Genomic DNA, 26010 nt, shown 5'->3' on the forward strand with positions numbered 1-26010 from the left:
GCACGGGAGGAACTTGGCTCATTTGAACTTTGGTGCAGCTGGGGGGGAATGAAGAGAGGTGACTGCATGGACGCGGGTGATGGAGCGCCCCGGGTGCAGCAGGGGGAAGGGATGAGATGGGACTGCATGGACGGGGGTGCACTAGGGCCCCTGGTGCAGGTGGGAAAATGGGGTAATGGACGCAAGGTGCTGGAAGAGTAAGTTATATGGATTGGGCTGTATGGATGAAGGCGCAGGTCTGGCCCCTGGTGCAGTCGTGGAGAGGAGTAATGAAGAAAAAGGCCTGCATGGACAGGGGTGCACTAAGGCCCCTAGTGCAGGTGGGATACATGGGGTAATGGTCGTAACAAGCTGGAAGATTAAGTTATATGGAGTGGACTGCATGGACGGCGGCGCAGGTTTGGCCCCTGGTGCAGCGGCGGAGAGAAGTAATGAGGAAACGGGCCTGCATGGACGGGTGAGCAGGAGGGTAATAGGATAGAGGAGAAAGGGGTGGGAGTAGGTGCATTGTTTAAAGGGTGGGTGTTAAAGGTGCATAGTATAGGGAGACAGTTAGGAGAGGAGTTGGGGTGTTTCCGTAGAGGGAATAAGGAGATGGCCAGGTGAGGAGGGGTTGCTTGAGGAAGGGGTTAGTAGTGGGGGGAAGGTGGAGGAGTGTGGAACTCATTGATTTAGGATGGGTAAGGCACCTGAAGGTAGCTGTTTGGGCTTATCGGTTGATAAGGTGAAGACTTTAGGTCGGGGGAAGTCTGGGAGTACAAAGGGTATATTAGGTCTGGGGAAAAGGGGCTGTTTGAAATATGGTCAGGGGTGTAGGGGAGGGCGGAATGTGGTGGGGTGGTCGTGAATGGAAAGGGACATTGTAATTTCTTTTTCAGATGTTGCGCGGAGGTCGGGGGAGATGCCGCAGTTGTGGTTGGTGGGCCACTCTATTGTTAAGTGGGTGGGGAAGGAGGAAGAGAAAAGGGGTTTTGGCAGGCAATTGGGTTGCAGCTATAAAGAGGTATTGGTAATATGGTCCGGTTTAGGGGGCTTCGCTGGGATCAGCTGCTGCCTATGTTGGCAGAGTTGAGGGAACGCTATGGGTCTCCAGAGGGGGTGATTATTCATGTAGGGGAAAGTGACCTGGTAAGAGTTAGAGGTGTGACTCTACTTAGGAAAATGAAAAGGAATGCTTTATGGGTCTGAGAAATGTGGCCTCAAGCTTGTATAGTTTGGACTAAGTTGTTGCCGCGGAAAGTTTGGAGGGGGGCGAGAAGTGAGGGAGCGAGAGAGCGGGCAAGGAAAGGGATAAACAGAGAGATGGGAACATGTTGTGCCTCGGCGGCGGTACAGGTTTTGGACCACAAAGAAATAGTTTATGAAGGCTTCATGATATTTAGAGAGGATGGTGTCCATTTGTCAGTTTTTGGTAATACTTATTATCTGTCGGAATTGAGCTGGTTGGTGAGAGAGATGATAAAGAGTTGGAAGTAGAAAGGAATGGGGGGGGCAGAAAGAACACCTAGGGGGAGGGTTTTTCTGGTGCCGGGGGCATGGCCCCTTTAGATGTGAGGGGAGGGAAGCACAATGGGGGAATGGCGTGGGAAAGGATGGGGGTGGTGCTGTTTGCACAAACGGGCTACCCCGGGGGCACAGGTATTGAACCTGGAGGGGCATGGCCACGGGGAGAAAGCGGGACGCCTTGAGAAGTGGTAAGGAGACGGTAGGGACCAAAGGATAGTTAGTTTTATGTTGGCAGGGGGGTTCCAGGGGGTACCCACCGTCATTCACATGTGCGCTCACACACTCGCACAATGAGCCACGCCGGAGACGTGTGACTTGCTCGGGTCGCCGGCAGCAACTGCCAGCGGGCCGGCTTTATTATCAACTGCGCATGCGCGAGCCTCGATCTCGCCGCGCATGCGTACATTGGCGTATTCACTACGCAACATCCCTCCCTTTTCCCTTAAACAACAAACATTATCAAACATTAGAATTAACAGTGCTCTATTCAAACTGCACCTGACAGTGTGTCACAGGTTACGAGGCAGGGTCCATGATAAAGTCTTGGAACCTCTGCGGCGGCTTGCGCCCCGCCCGGCTCGGGTACCTTCGTGCCTCAACATCGGGCATCTCTGGTGTCCCAGGAGTCTCAGGCGGTCCATCGTTTCCTTGTGGCACTTCTGCATCCGGACCTGGGCCTTGCGTGACGCTTTCTTCCGTGTTCGCCGATCCGATCCGCTTGAAGAACGATACGTTCCGGTTGACTGTCCCTCGTGTATTGGCAGCTGTGACCATGGACCCCTTGACGTGCGTCACTCCCAGTGGTTGTGTTTCGTAGGGCAGTGACAGCTTTCCTTCCGGTCTCCTATTCCGCACCAGCACGATGTCTCCCACCGCAATCTCTTTTTCTGGCAATCCTCGCCGTATTGTCTCTCTCTCGTTCTGAGCGGCCCTCTCCGTTCGCACGTGGTTGTTGTCGATCTCTCCCGGACGTCGTCCTTCCACTTCAGGTAATAGTCCTCGTGGAACCCAGCTGAAAAGGGCTTCCGCAGGGGCGACTCCCGTGGACTGGTGTGGCGTCATGCGGTATTCTCGGAGGAAGTCAAATAGGTTGCGTCGGAGCTCTTCCCCCCCCGTTCATCGATATGTGGAACACTTTGTTTAGCGTTCGCATGAAGCGTTCGACTTCTCTGTTCGCTCTTGGACAAAGCGGGGTGACTTTGCGATGTTTTATCCCCCTTTCCTCACAGTAGTGAGCAAATTGCTGTCCTTTGAACGGTGCTCCGTTGCCCGAGCATATCTCCAGGGGAAAACCATGGGTGGCGAACATCTTCTCCATGGCTAAGATGGTGTGGTCACTGGCCGTGGATTCGACCAGCTCTACCTCTGGATATCGCGACCACTGGTCTGTCACCACCAGGAAGTGTGTTCCTCTGCCCGTGGATCCGAAATCGGCATGCACCGTCCCCCATGGGTGGTCACTCCGCTCCATTGCCTGAATAGGTGGCCCCCTCTCCACGGGGCTCGCTGCCTGGCAGGGAATGCAGGCCCTCACAAATTCTTCAACCCTGCTTTCCAGATCAGGAAACCAGACCTTCAACCTGAGCCGTGCTTTCGTCTTGGCCATCCCCTGGTGGCCTTTGTGGGCGAGCTGCAGGACTTTGTTCACCAGTGTTCTCGGTATCACAATCTGGTGGCCCCTCAGCAGGAGACCGTCATCTGCAACCGACAGCTCATGGCGCGCCTTCCAGAGCGCTTGTAGGTCCCTCTGCGCTCCTATGTTCCTCCGGGAGTTGTTCTAGAGGACTTCCCGCCACTCCCCACTGGCTATGGCTTCTTTTATTACGATGAATGCCTCGTCTGAGTTCGATTAGTCTGCGATCTCGTGGCACGCTAGGGCAACAGGCAGTGCCGACTCCACCACCAGGTGTATAGCCTCTATGCAGTCAGCCACTTCCTGCGAGACTCTGGGTCGACCGGTACCTTGGTTGGCGGGACAGATAGTCTGCCGGGTTGTGTGTCCCTGGGCGGTAGAGTAGCCTGACCCCATATTCCATGAGCGAGAGCATCCATCTTTCTATGCGAGGTGGGGGTTTGGACGATGTGCCTGACAGAATCGGGATGAGAGGTTTGTGATCTGTCACCACGACAACTGGCTTCCCTAGGATGTAGATCCGGAAGTGTTTGTACCGCCACAATATGGCCAAGGCCTCACGTTCAATCTGAGAGTATCTCTTCTCTGTCTCGGTGAGCGCCTTGCTCGCGTAGGCAATCGGTCGCATGGTCCCCTGATGGTCTGCTTGCATGAGGACTGCGCCCAGCCCCACCGGGCTGGCATCGACCACGATCTCCGACTCGCGGTCCGGGTTGAAATAGGCCATGGTCTCTTGTCCGGACAGGGCATTCTTGATGGCCGTGAATGCCCTCTGTTCATTTCCGGTCCAGGTCCACGCCACGTCGTTTCTGGTTAGAGCCCTCAGGGGTTCCGACAAGGAGGCTAGGTCACGAATGAAACGTCCGCAATAGTTGACCATCCCCAGGAAGCTTCTTATTTCTTCTGGGGATGTTGGCGGTGCTGCCTCTCAAATGTCTTTCACCTTTTCGGGAGCTGGGGAGATGCCCCCAGCGTGGAATATGAATCCAAAAATCCCAAAAATTCCAGCCTGTCTTTCAAGAATTCGCACTTTTCTTTGTGCAGAGTCAGACCTAGGTTGCAAAGTCTCTCGAGAGTGTTTTCCAGGCATTTTAAATGTTCTGCCTCCGAACGTGCAAAGACCAGGATGTCGTCCGACATGTTTATAACCCCCTTGAGTCCTGACAGGGCCCCCCTGATGGCATTTTGGAAGACCTCTGCTGCGGACGAGACCCCAAAACTGAGCCTTTTGTACTGGTACAGCCCCTCGTGAGTTGTAAAAGTGGTAATATACGTAGACTCGGGGTGGAGCTCTAGCTGGTGATAACCAGATCTCAAGTCCAGTTTCGAGAAGACCTTCGCTCCCTGAAGTTCGCCAACAGTGTCGTCTAGGGTGGGCGTAAGGTGGCGTTCTCTCTTGATTGCTACATTGGGTAGCCTCATATCCACACATATGCGTACAGCGCCCGGCTGTTTGGGCTTCGGGGCCACCACAATTGGGGAGACCCACGGGGTGGGTCCTTCCACTCTCTCTATGATATCCAAGTCAACCAGTGACTGTAGCTCTTTTTCTACCTGAGCCCGCAGATGAAATGGGATGCGGCGATGCTTGAGCGCTGTCAGTCTCACTGATCCGTCGATGTGCAAACGTATGGGGTCGGCCTTAAGTTTCCCTATGCCGTCGAAAATCGTCTCAAAGCGCTGCAGCAGACGTTCCAGATCGGCATGATATACCGCCAAAGTGAAATGCACAATGTTCAGCGCTTCTGACGCGGCACAACTTAAAAGGGAATGTGGGCTTGCGCTGGTGATGAAGAACCTTGCTTTAATTCTGTTCTGTCCAGGAGATACTGGAGCCACGAACACTCCTTGGATGGGAAGGGGCGCATCTCCTCCAAATGCGTATATCTGCGCAGTAGACTCAGTCAAACTTGGCGGACTCGGTAGTGCATTGTGATGTTTGGTAGCTAACACAGAGACAGAAGCCCCAGTGTCTATGAGGACCGGAGTAGGGACTTCTCTGATGAGTACTGTACATTTCGGTTGTCGACTTTCGCCAGGACCCTTGGCTATGCTGGAGATGAAGAAAACGTCCTCTTCTTCCTCTTCTGCGATGTTAAGATCTTGCATACCCTGTTCAACAGCCGATAAACCCCTCACTCTCCGAGCGTTGCTTCTGCTAGCTCTCTCTGGCCCCCTCGAGGCTGCTACTGGCGTCGCTGCCCTGCACATCCTAGCATAGTGTCCTGATGTGCCACACCGGCCACATACTCTTGATTTGGCTGGGCACTCGCCCACGTGCGGCAGGTCATACCCGCAGTAGGAGCACGACGGAGCAGTGCCTGGAGTCGTGGAGCCTTCCCCACTCCTTGGTGTCCACCTCGCTCTCCCTGGACCCGAACGTCCGATCGCAAATGCCTCTTCCTCCTTTCTCGAGTGCGTGGCTGCATCCATCTTCGCCCCCCTGGCCTCAGCAAGTTCGTAGGCTCTCCATGTGTCCAGAATCTGCTGCAGCGTCAGCCCCTGTTCTCTCAGGACTTGTCTCCTCAGCTTCCCGGAACTGCGCCCTTGCAGCAGCTGATTACGAATCATTTCTTCTTCATTCGCCCACCGGCAGGAGCTTGCTATGTGCCTTAGCCTCGCACAAAACTGATCTAGCGACTCTTCTTCCAGTTGCTTTTCGGCGCTCATGGCAAACCTGTCAAAGTCTACGTTAGCCATGGGAAAGAAGTGGTCTCTGAGCGCCTGTTTTACTGCGTCATATGTGACTACTGGGATGGTGAGCGAGTCATATATTCTGTTGACCTCCGTCCCTGCCGAGTATACCATGATGGCTATCTTCGCCTCATCCTCCGTATCCCCCGAGGCTCTGAAAAACATTTCTAATTTTTTTGACGCACAGGAGCCATTTCGGTCCTAATTTGGATGGAGGGCCTGTGGTGTCGAATTCGGGCATGGGAGCCAAAGTACTGTGCATCCTGCGTGGTACCGGTCCATGGCACCCTCTTGCTCTCCCTCCTCACCCATTGTGACGTATGCTACTCACAGGGGAATGTAGTCCTTTGTGGGTGTCGAGGTGGTCTGGCCAGGTGGGCCTACTTGCGACACAGCTTCCCGATTGGTTCACTTTTCTTAAGTGCCACAGCCCTGTGACAGTACAGGCCGTGTAAGTTCCACACCTTGGTCTTAAAAGATAGACGAAATGCAGCTGGCGCACGGACACCCTCGCAGGCCGCAACCACTACGATCTGCGTGTGAAGCAAAATGGCGGCTGGGCGTGCGCATGGATCCGTGCCGACACGGAGCGACGATCTTTCCCTCCAACGCCGTCGGAGTGGAAAACTTCTCCGGAGTCGTCCTCGTCGCCAATGTTATGTTGGCAGGCGGGTACCAGGAGGTACCCGCCGTCATTCACACGTGCGCTCACACACTCGCACAATGAGCCACGCCGGAGACGTGTGACTTGCTCGGTCCCCGGCGGCAACTGCCAGCGGGCCGTCTTTATTATCAACTGCGCATGCGCGAGCCTCGATCCCGCCCGCGCATGCGTACATTGGCGTATTCACTACGCAACATCTAGGGAGGAAGTGGATCTATTTAATTGTTATGGAAAATGAAAGAGTTGAATTATTAATTGGTTGTTTAAAATATTTTGTTAGTCTGTAAGGCCATGGAGCCAGGTAAGCGGTTATTTGTAAGCAGTCCACTATAAGCGAGTCTGGGTTTTTGTACAGTAAGCCAAAATGGTTATACATGTAAGCGGTGGCTTGAGTGGAATTAAATCAAACATTGCTTCTGCAACTTGGTGTGAAGGAGGAATATATGTATAGGCTGTATTTTGGGCGTTTATCGATTTCTGATGAACAGGCAGAGATACTTTTGATATATTGTAACAAACGTTGTGACCTGGTGAAAAGGGCGCGCGCGGATAGGTTTGATTGGGGCATTTTCAAAGTGACGTGATGTTTAAGTACGACATTGAGCTAATGTGGGTTAAAAGGCCAATTATATCGGATAAACGAAAAACGTCACACCGTTTTGTTGTTACTTGGTGGCGTTGGGCTGTGCATCTTTCTTTTCGTACATAACTTTTCCTATGTATGAGTCGTTACTAATTGCACGCAGTAGCTGAACCAGAAAAGGAGGGGGCATCCCCTGCCCAGTGCACCCCCAGCCTCCCGCTGCCCCGTCCCCCTGTATATCTCGGTGCGTATTATTTATGGACGTGTGCAACCATCCTTACATTTTAAATTTCGTGTGGGGTCAAACAACGATCTGCAGCTGGTGGCAACTATGGCGAGCGCTGCAGTCGTGTGTTTATCTCTGCCTCGGTACATGCAAAGCATTCATCTCCTGCCACTGCTGCAAACCAGACTCATTCAGGGGGAAAAGGTCGGACGGTACCAAATACGCCCAGTTCCGTGGGGGTGTTTGTTTTTTGGAAATCGGAAAACCAGAGCTAGGTAATGCCTTGCAGCCGGCGGCGATTACGCGGTGGGTAGTCACAGGAGCCCCCCTTGAAGTCCAGCAGTCGACAGGGGTGGCACTGGGTCTGTGTTGACTACATAGGCGTTGACACATTATTTTAGTATCTCCCTGTTTCTCTACCGGAGTCTTGTGTGTTCGTGGTGGTGGTGTCCCCAGGGCGGGTTGGCGGGAGAGTGCGTAATTAACTGAGGCGGCTGTTTGCAGCAGCAGAGGAAACAGCAGCAGCAGCTGTAGTAGGTGAGAGTCTCTGGAAGACTGCATAGCGCCCCATCAACACCCCTATTCCTACGCAGTGGCACGAGGGGTGTCCTGTTTACGGGGTGTGCGCAGGGCATACACCCCAGTGCGCCGCGAGCGCTGGGCCTGGGGGGCGTGGCGTGTTGCAGCAGGGGGTGTGCGCGGCACGCGCGCTGGACTGCTCCCCGCCCTGGGTCTCGGTGCTCGCCTGCTGGGTGTTGTGTTGGTTGCGCAGGAGGCTTGCTCTTTGGCGAGGTTGGTACAGCAGCAGCGCCCGAGACTGTTATACCCGAGGTAGAAACGGCCCCTTCAGCAAGAGCACGCATGTTCTCGTTGTTGTACCTACTCTGGCCGTTTCCTGCTCAAGAACCCATACTTTGCAGCCAGAAAAGAGCCAGGCGCCAGAGATGTACCAGCCTGGCTCAACCAGGGGGGCAAAAGGAAGCTGACGGGGCGGGTTTTATTTATTTAAGGGACAACCCGTCCGGTACTTGACAGTTTAACATACTTATCAGACAGGTCCATCTTTTTAAGATAATTGTATTTGTTACATTTTTCTTCATGGTGGTTCGGGAAAATGTGGCATGCTTGCCGTGCTTGTGTAGATTTCGTGTTGTGCATTTGAACGTTACTAACCTGCTCTCGGTTGAGGTTTAATTTCTACATGATAAAAACGGAATCGTTGAAATACCTGTAAAAAGTTCTTCTGTTTACACATAACCCTTAAGCGCCGAGGGGCGAGTACGTTCGACGTAATTGTATAAGGATGCTTAATAGCCCAGAAGTTTAAGCGACACGCGTATGTGTTTACAATAGGAGCAGTTTTGGTAGTGTGTTGCAGTAATTCAAACCCCCCTGCACAGTGATAGCATGGAACGGTGCACTAATGTTTCGTGGCATTTTTGTACGACCCTCTGTGTTAACATAGGAAAACCAAATGATTGAGTGCAGTGGGTACACATTCTTTGAGTACGCGGAATGTTACAAACGCCTGCAAAGCAGTGGGCTGAGCTCCCGGTTTATGACGCATCTTAGACCCCAGCTCATTAAAAGAAACCCCAATACCGACATTTGTTGTCCTTTGGGTGGAGGAAAAAAAATAAACGCACGCGCTGTGCTCCGCCTCTTAAACTTTTCGAATACAAACGGGAGGGCTGTGACCCCCATCATGAAAGGGTAAGGTTGCTGGCACGCCCAGAAGCACTGCCGCCTCCGTCATTGGCATATAGCTTCTCAAACGTAATTTAAATGGCTTGTTTCGTTTTTCTGCCAAAGCGTTCACTGACGGTCTAAAGCAATTCTAGAAAACACATGTACAAATGGCGCTCTGTGCAAAAATATATCGGACGGAACATGTTTGGAAATTTCTATAATGCGAACCTAGCTCCTAGGAGCAGGCTGGCAGGGGAGCGCTAAGGAAACCGCCCGTAGTACAATAGCATGACGCATAAGATGCTGCCACGGAACAGCAGGATGGCTCCCAGTCCCAATTGAGTTCAATCACAAACAGCACTGTGGTGTGACGGAGGCGGCGTGCTAACTTGTAACCGAGACATCACTTGCAGCACTATGTACATTTTTTTTCATGGTTATGTGCTAAAGCTACGTCCTCTGGGGTTCAAGGTCGGCTAGTAGACCCCATTTTGATAGCGCATATTATCGAACTATTTCGGTGATAGTACTTTGAATTGTGTGCGACTCCACTGAGAGCTGACCAAGAACCCCCAGAATACACACTGCGAGAAAATGCAGAGCTAGTTTGCTTCCCCCCTTTCACCAATTTACCCACACACTACTTTTTCATATCAACCAGAGCTCCTTGAGACCATGCAAATGGCAGCAGGGCATGCTATAAATCACAGTAAACGTACCATGTATCACGTGTGTCTCTTCCACTGTTGGCTGCTATGCATTAAACCCTCTTGGCTTAATTTCCACAATGCTGCAATGCAGTGTTTATTTGGCTTTTAGGTGCATATGCACTTCAAATGTTGCCAGAGACCACCAATCAACTTCCTGATGTGAGGTCAAAACGTTTCAAGCCGCGTCAGTATTGCTCTCGCTTCCTGCAGATGCCCCATGCATTTTATGCACGCTCACTGCTAGCTGACGTCTGTGCTCCTTTGCTCCCATAATCTACACTTTCAGGAACAGTCCTGCTTAAATAGAGTAAATGACACATGTAGCAACAGCAGAGGCTTACCTATTTTTATCTCCTCTGCAGGGCAACTACCTACTCGCACCTTCTCCTCTCTTGACGACCAACAGGGAGTCATCATGACCCGTGACTTCAAACCTGGAGACCTCATCTTCGCCAAAATGAAAGGCTTTCCACACTGGCCAGCCAGAGTAAGTGTCTCTTCGCATCTGCACGACTCCCCATTCCCCTCGGAGCTTCAAGCTTATCGTAGTTTGCCCCTCTCGAACAAAACTTTAAATTTCTCAATTACCAAATTGTTTCCGAACTTTAGATGGGTTATTCAAATCGCACAATTTTCAGCACTACCCATCTGGTCGTCCCTAATTTACTTTACTCAAAGGTTTTTATTTGCCTGACGGATAAACCAAGGTTCGCTTTGGTTTCTCTTGGCACTAAAGCAAATCAGAACCAGCCTTGAAGTCGAAATAAAGAGTGACAAACTAGTTAAAAGTAGCTCCTGCATATAGGACATCGGGCTCTACTTCTGGAGAACGAGGAGCTCGCCATGTACTATATGATCAGCAGGTCTAACTTCAACCTGAGCATGCAACTTTTCCACCAAAAAGCCATCCAATATGACATTGCATTGATTTGAATGATTGTTTTTTGAGTGCAATGTAGATGACTCCAAATGTAGTAATGTAAACATAAGCAAAACATTCCCATCTAGATGTTTTAAAAAAAAAAAAAACTCTCCACTGCTTTAGTTTAAGCCTTCAACACCGCACGTATCAACGTATCAGAATGCACGCCATGAATAATACCAATATATTCCCAATACAAATCGGCATGCACAACATAACCAGATATAAAGGCTATTTTCCGAAGCTATTTATTACATTTTTTATATATTGCGCCACTTGCCCGGAGGCCTCAGAGTGCACACATAGAACATACAAGACAAACGACAATGAGTATAATAACGGAGGAAACAGTATCTGGGGGGCAAAAGAGGAATGGATGCAGGATTGAGTTAATCAGAAGGTAGGTTGAAAAGGTAGGTCTTCAGCCTTTTTTTTAAACTCCATGGTTGTGAGAGTAACTCTGAGACTGTACGGAAGTGCATTCCAGGAAATTTGACTCTGAAAATCAAAGCTCCGGCCGCCAGCATTGGAAAGTTTGAACCTTGGCTGCACAATTTTAAGTTGGTTCTTAGATCCGAGTGCGCAAGGGGACATAGTGCAAAGGCAATCAACAAGATATTTGGGAGCCAAATTGAGTATACATTACTGAGTCAGCGTAAGAAGTTTGTGGGTGACAAGTGTGCTTACAGGCAGCCAGTAAAGTTCCCGCCTAGTGGCAGTCTTATGAGCCTGTCTGGAAAGGCCCAAAATGGCACAAACTGCTCCATTCTGAGAAATCTGAAGAGGTGACAAATTAAGCTGAGAACAGCCACAAAAGACTATTGCAGTAATCCAGGTGGGAATTAAGGGCGGTGGCAAGGATGGCTGCATTTTTATGTGTGACAATTGGTCGAATATTGCAAAGTAATTTATTGACCGAACCACATGACGAACGAGTCTGAGCAACATTTTGATTTATAGTTAACTCTGCATACAGGGTAACACATAGGGTCTTTACCTTTTTGGCTACTGGACTGATGGTGCCAGAAATGTAGCAGCTCTTTTATTCCTGTGGTAAGACTTTAAGTGTAGAGCTTGGAGCCACAATCAGTTCAGTCTTCTTGGTGTTTAAAGCCAAGGAGTCAGTAGCCATCCAGACATGAATGGCAGAGTAGATGGAATTTAAGTTAGCCTGATCCTGAGAGAAGGAAACTGAGTTTCATGTCGACCTGGGTATCCGCATAATTAGTATACTGGACACCCAGGTCATCCAAGAGTCTCAAAAAGGGGATGATGTAAATATTAAACAGGCGGGGGGAAAAGACTGGATCCCTGTGGGACACCACAAGTAATTGGAGTAGGCCTCTTGAGGCCTCTCCAATGGTCACTCTGGCATTACGCGGCCTGAGAAAGGAGACAATCCAGTGGGATGCCTGGGGAATAACTTACAGCAGTCCGGAGTCTGTCATCTAGTAAAGCATGATCCACGAGATCGAATGCGGAGGACCGATTCAGAAGCATCAACAGTGCTGGTTGTCCAAGGTCAATAATATTCAACAAATTTCGCCTTAAGGTCCAGCATGGCAGTTTCGGTGCCATGTCCAATTCTGAAGCCTGACTGATGGACAGTAAAAATGTCATTTTGTTCAATAAACGTCTGAAATTGAGTATAGGCCCCCTTATGAAGTGTCTTAAAAAGAAAAGGGACATTTGCAATGGAACAAAGGAATATGTTTAAGTGGAGAAACTACAGGGGACACGCCGGGGAGGTGTACTTGGAAATGCAGTGAGCAGAGTTCATGCATCGACTTTTGTTTTGCCTCCGGAAAGCTTAGGGCGAAAGTGGAGACGTTCCCAGATCATGTCCCAGAAATTGAGTGATCATGACATATTGGTGATCTCCGTTAAAAAATGAGGGGGAGGAGGAAAGGGTCAAAATGTTAGCAGTGGCATTAGAAAGGGGTGGAAATCGCCTGAAACTTAAACAACAAGATGTAATGCGTTTGGTAAGTCGATACAGAGACACTGCTCTTGCGGATTCCTCGTTGGTGGAATATCGGGATTCTCCAAGAAGTAGGTGTACAGAGTGGGGGCTTGAGGCCCGAGGGAGGAGGTCTGAAACATTGGTATAAGAAATCCCTGGTGAAGAGGAGGCAATTGTTGAGGGCGTCCATTAAAAACATAAATAAAGAGTGTGCTAAGTTGCAAAGGAATGAGAAAATTAGGTTAGCAAAACAGCAATATAGAAACTGGTGCATTGGGACTAGGAGTATGAGAGCACAAAACAACGCTGAAAACATGCTAAGAGTGGTTTGTACGAAGAGCACTAGAAATCTGTGGGACTTAATTAACAACAATGGTGCCTTTAGATCGAGTCTTACTACCGGCATGGTTTTGGAATCGGACTGGATAGCTCGTTATACAAACTTATTTGCAGATCCTGGTTGGAGGGAAGAAAAAGTGAAAGGGCCATACCCTCAAAATTGGAGATTCGAATTTGATGAACTAGATGCAGAATTAATGATAAATCGGAGTTCATCTATAGCGGAGGGGCCTGATGGCATATCCAACCAGGAAGTAGAGAAAAATCTAGCCCAATGGAGTACATTTTTGCCGGTTCTCTTTGCCCAGATCATGAGAAATAAAAAGGTGCCATCATACTAGAGAGAAGCAATCTTCAAAAAAGGGGATAGGGCAGTTCCAAAAAACTACCACCCTGTCGTCCTCCTGGACTTTATCAGCAAATTGTTCGCAACTGTATTGTTGAGAGACCTAAGAAAATAAATGGGCAGAGAAAAGCGATATTTCAGATCCGAGACAAACGGGGGTTGTCAAGGGTGTTGGCACTCCTTTAAACCTCTTCATGATTAATATCTTGAAGGACAAAGCCTTGGAAACAAATGCTTGTCTGTATCTGGCTTTTCTTGATCTCGAATGAGCGTTCGACTGAGACGTAAGGGAGAAGCTTTGGGCTAAATTAAGAGCTTGGAGTTGCCCTGAAGACTTGGTAGAGGCAATAGAGGCTCTGTATTCAAACACATCAGTGCGGATTAGACTCTCGGGGAGGGGTAGGGGGGATTAGACTCTCGGGAAAGGGGGAGGAGGGGGGAGACATGTTTGTCTCAAAAAATACTTACCGAGGGCTAAAGCAAGGACGTGCCTTGGCCCCTTTTTTATTCTGTCTATACATCTGATGCACAGAGAGAGGTTATTGTCTTTCCTCCAAAGATAAATGGTACGTTGGTACCCTGAATACTTTTTGCAGACAACCTGGTCTTTTTAGACCGAAGACCCATCGGTTTACAGCGCAGAATCCATGCATTTAACATATACTTAAGGGAAAATGGCATGACGATGATTGTGATAAAATCAAAGGTATTGGTAATGAAATCGGCCCATAAAAATGAGGGAGAGAAGTTCACTTGGAAAGTGGAGAAGGAGGTCATGGAAGTGGTGGAAACTATGACCTACCTGGGACTAGTGATAAAAGCATTAGGAATCAGGGACACTATGTTCAATTGAAATGTAAACTGGCCACTCTAATAAACCAGCGGAGAATCTTCCATAAGAAATTTGGGCGTTTCACGATAATTCCATTCTTGTCCTTTTTCAAACAGAAAATTGCACAAGTTTTTTTATGATTCGGAAGCCCTATTGCATATACCCTGGAAAATATTGGAGATATTAGAGGGTAAGTTTTGGCGCACGCTACTTCGACATGCAGTACCAACAAGTGTTATCGGACCAGAACTAAAGCTACAATCCTTGGTTCCATCAGTGGCTTTTTATAGGAGGTGCAGAAACGAAATGCGCATTAGTCCCTTTGCAATCTTTGATTCAAGAAAAAATAAATCTGATAAATGTTTGATTCAGTGGAATGCAAAGATTTAAAGGATTCTGCAACTAAATGATACCAGTCCGGATGCACTAAAGGAAGTTGAGCAAAAATTGCAAGAAAAGGGACTGTGTCAATACGTTGGAAATGTTTGATCAAGTGAAATTGAGTTGTCGGAGATCATTGGAAAGGAAGGGCCTGAACTCCCTCCCTAGCTATCTGCAGAAATTCCTGTCTCAATACTATTGAGACATGCTACCCGTTGGTAGACTTAATTGCCTACCAACGGGTGAAGTGTTGTGGGCTCGGAAGATGCCAGGCATTGAAGATGATGTATGTAGTTTTTGCAATGTAAAAGATATGGCCGAAACGCTTTGCCATTGCGTAATAGTTTGTGGTTCACTGAAGAAACGAGACAATTGTACGTAGCAGAGTATGCTATGGGTGAAAGCACATTGAGCCCTAAGGATTGGTGGGAGTGGGCGATTATGGGGGCGAAGCCAGTTTTAATAATTGCAGTATTGAAATGTATTGATCGAGTTTTAACGATGAAGAAGGAATTGAAGGAAATAAGATGTCATTTGTTTTCTATCTTTTTTTTTTTTTGTATTGCTATTTGGGATAGGATGTGTGTTTTTTCTCTTTCTGGGTTGCTTCTTGCTTTTATGTTTTTTTTGAAGATGATGTAATAATAAAGGTTTTTAGTGGGTGAGGGGTTCTTAAGCCAACAGCGTTTGGCAGTCCGTTCTTGAAGTAGATGATGGTGTATCAAGCCAACCCTTATTAACTGTTTCAATCTTTAGATTTATAATTATTTTTTTTGGAGTGATAGAAAATTAATAGCACCCTCAAGGGTATTCATGATGTGGGCAAACTCATCTGCCTTTGCAAAGTCCTCTCAGGAACCCAGTTTATCATGAAGTATGGGGGAGAATTTAGCCGGGGTCTTCACTTCCAATCTAGAGTACGAATAACTGATCTAGGGTTGGTGTCTAGTCTGGCTGGAGGCCCCAGCAGATTAATATGGAACGAGAGCAGATGATGATAGACCATATACATGGTGAAATGACCAGATTAGTTAACGTGAGATGGTGTACAAGGAGCCAATCAAGAGTTTGCCCTGCAATATGTGTGGGGCCTGCCACTCTTTGGGAAAAACCTACGGCCTCCAAAGCACATAAAACAGAAACTGTGGCGCTTCATGAGGCGCATCAAACCAGCAGTTAAAATCTCCCATTAACAGGATGGGAGAGTGGGTCTTAGTAATGTTGTTTAAAAGATTTGGGAACTGTTCCTCAAAGGAGGGAAGAACCTTAGGGGGTCTATAAATAATAATAATGGAAATGGTAGTATTCTCTGAGATTTTCAATTTCACCATAAGGGATTCACAATCAGCTGGGGATTCATGAGGAATCAAATGATACTGAAGTTTAAAAAAAAAAAGAAAGCTACCCCACCCTCTCAACAGATATTGCGATCGGCACGGAGGAGATGGTAATAATTCGGAACGGCAAGTAATGATTCAGGAAGGGTGGCTTCATTAAGCCATGATTCAGTGATTGCAAGCAGATCAGGACTTCAACTCATTAGAAGATCTGCAATCTCTACTGTGTAGTCGGAGGGAGTGAGTTTTGAGGAGGGCAGCGTGGAGAAAAGAATCTGCAACAACAGGAGTAGATGGAACTGGGGCAGATGCACTGTGATAACATTTATACGCATTGATGTTATTAAAATTACAAGTTTCTGGCAGCTTGGAACTCAGAATGTGAAATGGGCTAGTGGTGTTAAGCACCGGGGGAAGCTGACCATCAACGCACAAATGAAAAGTATCGGAGGATGTATCGTTACAATCTAATTCTAAGGTTGCAGAAGGGCAGCCACGGGTAATGGGCTCGCTGTGACAGGGCGTGGGCCCAATACGTTTGGGCAAACACCAGCTGCAGATCATCTTGAGATTGAGCTGCCAATCTGGCTTTCCTGTTCTTTTGAATGCTCGGGATTAACTCAGTATGAGAGATTGAGGGCAAACAGTTAAAGGATGCAAGTCCAGCAAGGGTACTTACCAGCCCTACAGATAAGCTGTGTATCAGCCACTTTTACTCACCAAAAATTAGCAAATACTCCCAATAAATAAAAATGAGGAGTAAAAATACTCCCAACAAAAAATAGGAAAGAGACACATAGAATCGTGTGCTCCTGCTTTCACCCTTACAGCTCCATGGATATGTTTGCACCAGTAGTGCACATAGGCTGTTAAAATAGTAGTTTCTTCCTGTGGTACTAATTGGAAGAAGTAAACATGTATCTTTTAATGTGTATGAATAACAAAGGGCAAAGAAATGCATGTTACAAAAAATATTCAGTTTTTCAGTTAAAACATATTTGTACTCGCTTATAAAATACTCTCATTGGGTATTGGACTTACATTTTTACTCCCTAAAAAATCATTTTACTCCTAACTTTAAAAAATAGAGAGTAAAATACTCCCACTTCAAAATCTTGTCTGGAGCACTGGTACTTACAGTAGGGCTGATGAGAGGAACGTCTTGGGAAGTCAGGAGAGCAGACGCGAAATGCACCAGACACAAACAAGCACTAATCGTCAAGTTGCGCCTGGTGCAGTTGCGCCTCAAAACTAAATATAAAGCGCAATGGACTACAAAACAGTAGGGAAATTTTAGTTTGGGCAGATGTGCAGCGAGTACAACGCGCTGATTCAAATCGCCCGACGCAGGAAGGAAAGGTAAGTGCAGGGACAGCCGGGAAACAGCAGTCTATAAAAATGACCAGGATTAAAACAATTCACAAACAGAACAATATTTTAAAATTGAAAGAACCAGGGCAGAGCAAGAAAGCAGTAACACTGTTTTAAAATCGGGGAGGGATCTGGGTAGAACAATATGTGGTCAAAGGCAAATCTTACCACATACGTATAAGAGTAAACCTCCAAGTGACGTTGTCGCCCCTCCCTCCTATACAAGCCTGCCAGACATCCTTCAGTTGCCCATCCCTCGAACCCAAGATGGCTATGGGCCAATTCATACCATCGCATGTGCTGGACAATGTTATGGCCTAGTGCCACAACGTTTCACCACTGTTTCAGCCAGTGAACCAAAGTTATGTTGTTTGGTAGCATGTTACCTTTCATTAGTGGTTTACTAGCATTACGACTAAGCTGCTTGAATAGATCACCTAAGTCGGGAGTATGCTGCTCAGAGGTCATAACAGAGTACTCGAGGGATCGTCTATGAAGCAAGTGTTTAAAAAAAAAAAAGCTCTCGTACTCCACCGGTCCAACCCATACACAATCATAAAATTGACCCTTCATCCCATTCATTTTGCATGAGTTTTTAGTGCCCCCCCTCCACTCTAACATCTCTCAGTAATGCCATCAAATTGGTGCCTTCAGAATAAGAAATTCTTGTGATAAATAGCTAGTTACCATCGAGCTAAAACACAGAAAATTCACTTTTTAAATGCACAAGGGCATATCGCGCAGACTCCAGTGTTTGCCCCAGAACTGACCCTTCAACCTTTCCTGCTCCCTTAAGTCGGAGAGATCCCAAAATAGGTCTCCAAACAAAACTGCAAGGACCACCGCCATTCGACATTCCTAAAGGAGGGATGTTACAGCGTGTAACCATTCTACCTCTTACATAACCTATGATTTACCAGCAACAATTCGTACATTCATTTTGCAGTGATCTTTTTTTCCAATTGGTGACAGTTTTATCATGCCCAAGTATTCAAACTGGTCCACCGCATCCAGAGTGGACCCACTCAAATGCCAGAAACATTTTTCCAACTCTTGGAACCAAAACACACGATTTCTTTTTTTTTTTTATCTGTATTCATTTACACTGCCTGAAACTAAGATGGATGCCATCCAATGGGTGCTGTAATCCAATTTGTTTAGTACCATTGACCATTGGATCACTCGTGTGTTGGGCAAAGTTTGTATGCAGTACCCTTAGGGTGCACTACAACGACTCTTGACTACATGTAATAGGAAACCCACCCTGCAGGTAATGGGAAACCCAACCTTTGGTATAAGCTTGTACTATACAGTTTGGTAGCGTGTTGAGCAGCCAGGCTTCTCTCAAGAGGGGTCAATGTGAGCTGTAGGGGAGTTACAAAGAGATTCACAGTGACACATATTCATATAAACACTTGCACACAAGGTTTCTTGAATAAACAATTATTAATTTATCAGTTCGAGTAAGCCTTCTCAGAAGGGAGCAATATAAAAGTAACACTCAAATACACTTCAAAACACACACTCTTAATATTCTAAAATCAGTGATGGCCCACAGACGCAACCTACTTCCTCAGGTGACTTCAATAGCTAGGGTGCTAGGGACATTAATATCTTACTGTTTGCATTTAGAATACTTTTAGAAGTTGGTAAAAGGAAACGATTATTATAACAAACAAGAGACCACAAATATTCTTAAGCAGGCAAATACTTTTGGATCCCTTCAGCGGAGTCATTCAGTATAACAGGCTAGGCCAAAGTCAACAGGAAAAAGTCTTCTATAGGATGAAGCACCTCTGGTAGCTAAGTAGAAAAGTCTTTGCACAATGTTTTCTTTGAAGAAAAGAAGAATCAAATGTAGGGCCACAAGCTGATTATACTTGTGAGTTGTAGAAGATGCAAGCAACTTTACAATAAGAGTTAAGTTCTCTCAGACTTTACAGTACCTTTTTGTATTGAGGAAAAAGTGCAGCAGATGACTTCTGTTCCTGTGGAGCTCTGAAGATCTGTCTGTTCCTGGGCCTCAGTCGTGGGGACAAAAGGGAGGACTTCTGGGGACTCCTGCACTGCAATGGGATGGACCCCGCTCACAACCAGCAATCTTTCCAACAAGTGGCACTTCAGTGTTTCAGCTCCTCGCGACTACCGCACATGGCAACACCACAGTTCCTGGCTGTCGAGATGGACGCTTCTGGGGTCCCGCACTCTGTTGAGGGGGCTTGGTCAGTCCTGCTTCCTGGGAGACCGGAGGATCTTCTTGGAACTCTTGGCCAACTTAAAAGCAACGCATGAAATCTGGTGGTCCTCTCCCTGGCTATTCGGCTTCCAGCAGCAACTCTGTGGAAAAGCAACCAGCTCCGAGAGAATGTCCAAGTGGCTTACTTTGGAGTTGATTGGACCAACTCAAGGGGAGAAGTCGTCCTTTCAGGGGCTTCTCTTTCGAAACGAATTTGGAGGTTCAGCATAGCAGCAAGGCTTCGCCGGACAAACAAACGGTCCAGGAGTTGCAGCAGGTGTCCTTCTTCGGTTCCTTCGTCCAGTGGTCGACTCCTCCTTCCAAGCCAAAAGCCTCACCTTTTTATTCAGTTCTCTCCCATTCATTCCAGCCTAGCTGTTGGTCACCCAGCAGGGTGGCTGTCCTTGCCGGCCAATCCCTACACGGTGCATTTGGGTCTCCTATGAGACTAAGCACAGGAAGTTTCGGTCACATAAGGAAAGGGTAACATATAAATGTTACAGGAGAAGCTAAACAAAAGGGCATACTAGGAACCCCTCCACCACTCTATTGTAAGATAGTTTGTGCTGGGTCTAGAAAGATACAAATGTAAGTAAAGTCAATTTCACTTTACTGCTCTGGGAATCGGTTGCTTATCCCAGAGAAGGTTTTTAAACTTTTGGGAAATCTGAAAGATTTCCCTGTGCCACGGCACTGAAGGTGCTGGGTGACACAATGTAAACGATGAAGCCTATGGCGTTTGTCAGACTCCACATCTAAAAGAAACACTAAGTTCAGAAATCACATTAAAATACATGAGAGAGTGGGGAAAAAGGGTCTCGCTATCTCCAGGTTTAAAAATAATCAAGTCCTCAAAATCCAGCAAAGTTGCTGGGGGTCTCCAAGGTGGAGGGAATTGGCACATTTCTGAGAATTCTCCATAACACTGTGTAAGCCAAATATTGGATATGATGCACTTCCAGCATAGGTGGTGAAGTATGGGCAGCAGCCAGAATCTGGGTAGGACAGCCATAAAGATTAAAAAAGCATCTGTACCGAACACACCATTTAAGGCCTCAGTTTTCTCTTTGGTAGTTCAGCACATATTTAATTGAAGCTTAACTTTCGTGTTGGTGCGCAGAGCGATTGTTCTATTCGTAGTCCCTGGTCATTACCCTAAGAGATTAATTGATTTGATTACAAATGGCATTCAGCCATGCCAAATGCTGAAGTGTAATCCAAGATGGCCATATAAAGTGGTCTCTGGCCATTACACCAAGCAATTGCTGCTAACTGGACCAGTGTCCACGTATTTGCTGAAGTTAATATTTAGTACTGAAACCCATTTGGGTCCTGTAAAGAAAATTGTTAGCTTCGACCCAAAAGTTGAGTTTAACAAGCTAGTTCTGCAAACATTTTGCTGGGGCGGTCCAATGGCGTGATCAGCTGATAATTGCCAGGGCTTGTCCTACCTCCTTGTAGACTTGGATGAGTATGCTTGTGTACCATGCGTCAGTTACTAATCGCATGATGGATGAATCATGATGGCCAAATGTACATGTTTGCACAACTGAAACCTGCTTTGGAATGTGATCGCTCACTGCCTCTCTAAAAATGATGCAGAATAAAAACAAACTAAATGGATATTGTTTGTTTATTATTTCTAATGCGCACCAGACCCGAAGGTAACATGGCGCAACAACAGGGAGATGCAAAGCTTACAATGTTACAGAAAGGTCATGGCCATACAATCACAGAAAAATATACAGTATGATTACAGGTGTGATAACAAGTAAGATATAGACAAATGTACAAATTATATACAAGCAGGTCCTGGAGGGCAGTATGATTACAAGGAAAGCTAGGGTCAAGTAGATGAGGTGAAACTATTTAGTGGTCGGAGGAGTAGAGCAGGTTCATATAATTCTTTCTAAAGTAAGAGTATGGTTGGTCTACTCTAAGCTCATGTGGCAGGGAATTCCAGAGTTTAGCTGCCTTAACAGGGAAGCTATTGCCGTCGATCTTAGGAAGTCTGAATCTCGGCACCACGAGACAATTGGCATTTCCAACTCTTGATGGCCTGGTGGGTTATTCTTTTGTTCAACCTATCTGAGAGGTAATTTGGGGCAGCATTGTTTAAGGCTTTATGGGTCAAGGAGGCAGTTTTTAGCAACACTTTATTATGGGTGGAAAGCCATTTATGTTGTCTTCTGATAGAGGATATGTGTTCTCGTTTGTTGATACCTAAAGGCAGATCTTAAGGCATTATTTTGAAGAATTTGTAGTTTCTGAATGATAGCTTTGTTGGCACCACTGTATAGGGTGTTGCAATAATCTAATCTCGATACTATTAATGCTCTGGCCAGGATCATACAGCTATCATTGGACAGGAAAGGTTTACCTGCCCTAATGAGCTTGCAGGTGTATGCGGTAGTGGCGGCCAGTGATTTCACCTGTTTGTCAAAGGACATAGTCGGGTTTTTACTTTTCTTTGGTTACTTTGATGAAATTCCCATCTATTGTATATGAGGAGTATTCATGGTCTAATTTGTTAATGTTGGTGTGAGTACCCATGATTATCAGCTGTCTTTTCATCATTCAGGCATAGTCCGTGTGTGCCATCCATGCCTGGATGATGAGATAGACTCTGTTCACCAACGCCAAGTCTCTGCCATAATTCCCAGAAAAAGGGCGGAGCATCTGTGCATCGTCTGCATAGTTGGCGTAGGTGATGCCCAGAAGGTCCAGATCATCGAACAAAGGTTTGGTGAAGATGTTATACAGGGTAGAGGAGGAACATGAGCCCTGAGGTACACCGCACGTAATGGGGATAGAGTCTGCAGCTGCTGATGGAGAAAAAGACCCTCATGGTTCTCTCACAAAGGAAAGATTCAATCCATTTGATGGCTTCTGTGGAAAAGTGCGCTGTTGAGTCCAGGTGATTACACAGGACCTTATGATCCATAAAATCAAATGCTGAGAGATCCAAGGTTAAGAGGAGGGGTGTCTTACCTTTATCTCTCAGCTCATCGATCTGTGTTTTTAGATCAACCAGGGCCGTTTCTGCCCCATGTAGTGGGCGAAAGCCAGATTGTCTTACTCCCAAGAGCTTGTGAAGTTCAAGAAATGTTTGGATCTGTATATCTGCGACCTTATCCAGTATTTTAAGAAGGAATGGTACGTTTGTGATAGGTCGGTAATTGGTGGGAATACGTGGATCTAGAGTTTGTTTCTTTAGGAGAGGAAGAACCCATGATTGTTTAAGGTTGGCTGGGATGGTACCAGAGGTGAAGGAGGCATTAATACATTTGGAGATGAATGGTGACAGGTCTCTGGCAGCATCTTTTGATTTGAGCTGGGCAGAGGTCACCTTTGCAGTTGGAAGGTTTGAGAGATAGAATAACTTTCTCAACCTCTAGGATGGAGGTTTTGGTGAAGCAGAATCTGGTGATCTGGGCATTAGTAATTTCGCTAGGGATAGGGGTGTGCTGCTTATTCAAGGAGTCTCTTTTAGGTTTATTATGTTCTGGAGAGTCTTTATTTTATTACAGAGGGCATTTTGAATGTCCAAACACAAAGATTTATTTTTAATGCAGATGTCGGGTATAGGAGTCGGGCAGTCTAGTTCTTTTAAGATAGTGAATAGTTCCCGCATACTTGATTTGGAGTTGGTGATGCGTTCATTTCTAAGAATTTTGTTTGGGCCGGCATATATAATTTTTTTATTGTGTGGAGATTGTGGCTAATCAGATTTTGTTGTCGTTAGATGGACATAGTCTCCAAGTGGATTCACTTTTTCTTTTTAGGAGACGAAGTCCTTTAGTTGTGGGGTGAACCACTTGTTTAAGTGGGCTTTGGGTTTGCTGGGTCTTAGTTTAAGTGGTGCAATTATCTAATGTGGTGAGCATAATTGTATTATATTCATGGACCAGAGTATCGGGGTCTAAGTTATCTGGCAGTGAATTTAATGTAGGGAGAATGGCAGGGATCACTTTGTCCACAGTGATTCTTTTTACTTCTAGTTGGGCAAGGTGAGACACTTTGGGGGGGGGCATAGGAAGTGGTCTGGTGGTTGCTAGTGTAAAGGATACCAAGGAGTGATCTGTCCATGCTAACGGTGGCAGTGTAATTATAGTTGGCTACCCAGTCTAATGTTCTCCCTTTGATATGAGTAGGTTTGTTCGTTTTTTGTGACGGTCAGAAAACAGTTGCTGTGATAATGTTAGCTATTTCATGTGCAGGTTTGTCTGCAGGGTCATTGAAACCAAGATTAAAGTCGCCTAGTAACAGTAATTGGGTGGCTGTTTTAAGGTTGGTGGCTAGTATTTTGTAAATATCCTCCTCGAATGTCCCAAGTGGACCGGGTGTTCTATAGAGTAGATGGATAAGTGTCTGGGAGTTGGATAGGGGGAGTTTAGCAGTGAGGTTTTTGCAAGATTGCATGGTTTGGGGGGCTAGTCTCAGTGAAAGACTGGTTCTAGATATGATGGCTATACCTCCTCCTCCTGGTTCCTTCTCTATCGTGCCTCGATATAGTATATCCATCTGGGATGGCTAGCATAAGCGAAGGACCTGAGGCATTATGTAGCCAGGACTCTGTGATGGCAAGGAAGTCCAATTGCTTTCCAAAATAAGGTTGGCAATGTCAGTGGCAGGGGCACCGAGTGATCTTGCGTTCAAGAGAGCTCCTTTAAGGGAGAGTGCCTCTGTTTTGGCTGTACCCCGGGCAGGGATAGGTGTGTAATGGTCAGTTAATTTAGGTTTAGGTGTTTTATGTTGGGTGTCATTGATTTGAGAGGCAGATACAGAGGAGTGTTGGTCAGACTTCACTGGCTTCACACCAGGAGGGTATTTGTTCCTATGATTGGGTTTGGGTAGGGATCACTTTAGTGGTTCGTGCAATCTGGATAGTCTGACACAGAGTTTAAGGTTTCTAGCAGTAGTGGGGCAAGGGTATGTGGCAAATACTTTAGGATTTGTACTACTAAAGTGGATCTGAGAGGGGGTATTAGAAATATTCCCTGTCATTTTCAGCTGGATTGGAAGAACTTGCAAGGTATCATAAGGCGAGAAACACCAATCTCTGTGTCCTGGGGTGCTAGTTGGGAAGAATAGGGTGGCCACTATAGCCAAAAGGATACTATGCTGAAGTAGCATGTTTCACAGGTGGATATGTGGACGGATTATGTGACTTTGGCAGGGTCACAACGCGTGTCAGGGAGCACTAGGATCTAGGATATGTGCTTCGAATTAGTTTGGAGTACTTTCCAAAAAGCACACCAGGTGTCTTGCTAATCATATTGCATCACAATTAGAAATATAAGAAACCATGAGCTTCCCAAATGGGCAAGACAGGTGGTATGCTGTATATGTGTGTGTGTGTATGTATATATATATATATTCTCTCCAGTTATCTTGAAATCAAAAGTGGTTCCAGTTTGTTGTTTTTGTTCAGCTATCCAGGCTCTTATGTAATTGCGTGATCCTTGCACGTTTGTTTCACAAAAAGGAACATCTAGGTCGGGGGTTGACAAATTGAGTCTCACCAGATGTTTTATTGTGCAACACCCATCAACCCCAGCTTTTCGTTGGTCAGGGGTCGAGGGATTCGTAACCTACATGTGGAGAGCCATTGGTTGCCTACCTATGTTCTGGTGAAATATTTACAAAGCACTTTCTCTAGATCAGAAAAGTGCTATAAATCATTCCCACATCTTACTTGGTTCTCCTGTAGTTTTTCTGCAAGTTCTGCTTTGCTGCACTGCCATTGTTGATTTTTTTTTCTTTTTTTTAAGCTTTTCTTGTTCATAAGCATCCTATTGAATTTTGAAACTTTGTTTAATACATGAAAGCATAAATAGAGTGTACCACGGTCACTGCATGCCAGGATTTACCACCAATAAAGGCATTTTGATGGTACATTTTGCAACTTACATATTTTACCCCAGATAGTTTTGAAACTTACAAGCGAAATAGTCCATTTTTGTTCATAACCAATGGCCTTTTAGTGTGCTCCCCTTACCGCGTGCCACGGTGCTGGTAAATGACAGCTAATGTCTTGATTAGATTTACTTTGAGAACAAACTGTCTTTTTACTTGCCATATAAAGGTAGTTGGTTCTGGGCAGGATCTAATATCCTGGGGCATCTGCATCAAATGAGTGAAATTAAATAGTGGCGCGATACAAAGATGAGGTTTTGTCATCTGAATTGATGCATTGGAGTAAATCTGTTTTCACCTCTGAAAATGGGTACGCTTGTTGTACTTTGCGCCATTACCTTGAACTCCATTCGTCTTGCTGCTGGCAGTCAATGCGAAGTAGAGTGAGGACACGCTTCCTTTTCCTTAATCCTTAAATCACGGTTGCCCCTGCATTCTGGTTTCCCTGCAGCACCTATGTTCATTCGCATCTCCTCTGTGGATCATGCATTTTATTTACTGAAACAGTGAGCTTGCATTAGGGTAAAAGCTCATGATTGCTAATCTGTACAACGGCTTATTTTTCATAGATACGCCAAGGAGGGGTTGGGGGAGGGCACATTTCAAGTTGCTAAATATTACCCAGGAATTAAGTTACTCGCCCTCTTTTCTGAATGCCA

The 26010-nt window shown here is 46.4% G+C and overlaps 1 protein-coding gene across 7 annotated transcripts in view; it reads left to right on the top strand.

Moving 5' to 3' along the window:
* Window positions 1-7396: 7396 nt before the first annotated feature.
* The window catches only part of PSIP1 (PC4 and SRSF1 interacting protein 1), an 828776-nt gene continuing 810162 nt past the window's right edge, over window positions 7397-26010 (top strand). The window contains exons 1-2 of one of the 7 annotated variants that reach the window (XM_069626045.1): window positions 7711-7843; window positions 10068-10192. In XM_069626045.1, the coding sequence (XP_069482146.1) occupies window positions 10121-10192 (72 nt within the window). In that variant the 5' untranslated portion in view covers window positions 7711-7843; window positions 10068-10120. Of the gene's footprint in view, window positions 7582-7709; window positions 7844-7870; window positions 8099-10067; window positions 10193-26010 lie in introns of those variants that run through there. The other 6 variants (XM_069626050.1, XM_069626048.1, XM_069626046.1 and 3 more) reach the window with 6 other exon arrangements.

Source organism: Ambystoma mexicanum, chromosome 6p, assembly GCF_040938575.1.
Source record: "Ambystoma mexicanum isolate Mex_15411 chromosome 6p, UKY_AmexF1_1, whole genome shotgun sequence".
NCBI classification, from domain to species: Eukaryota; Metazoa; Chordata; class Amphibia; order Caudata; family Ambystomatidae; genus Ambystoma; species Ambystoma mexicanum.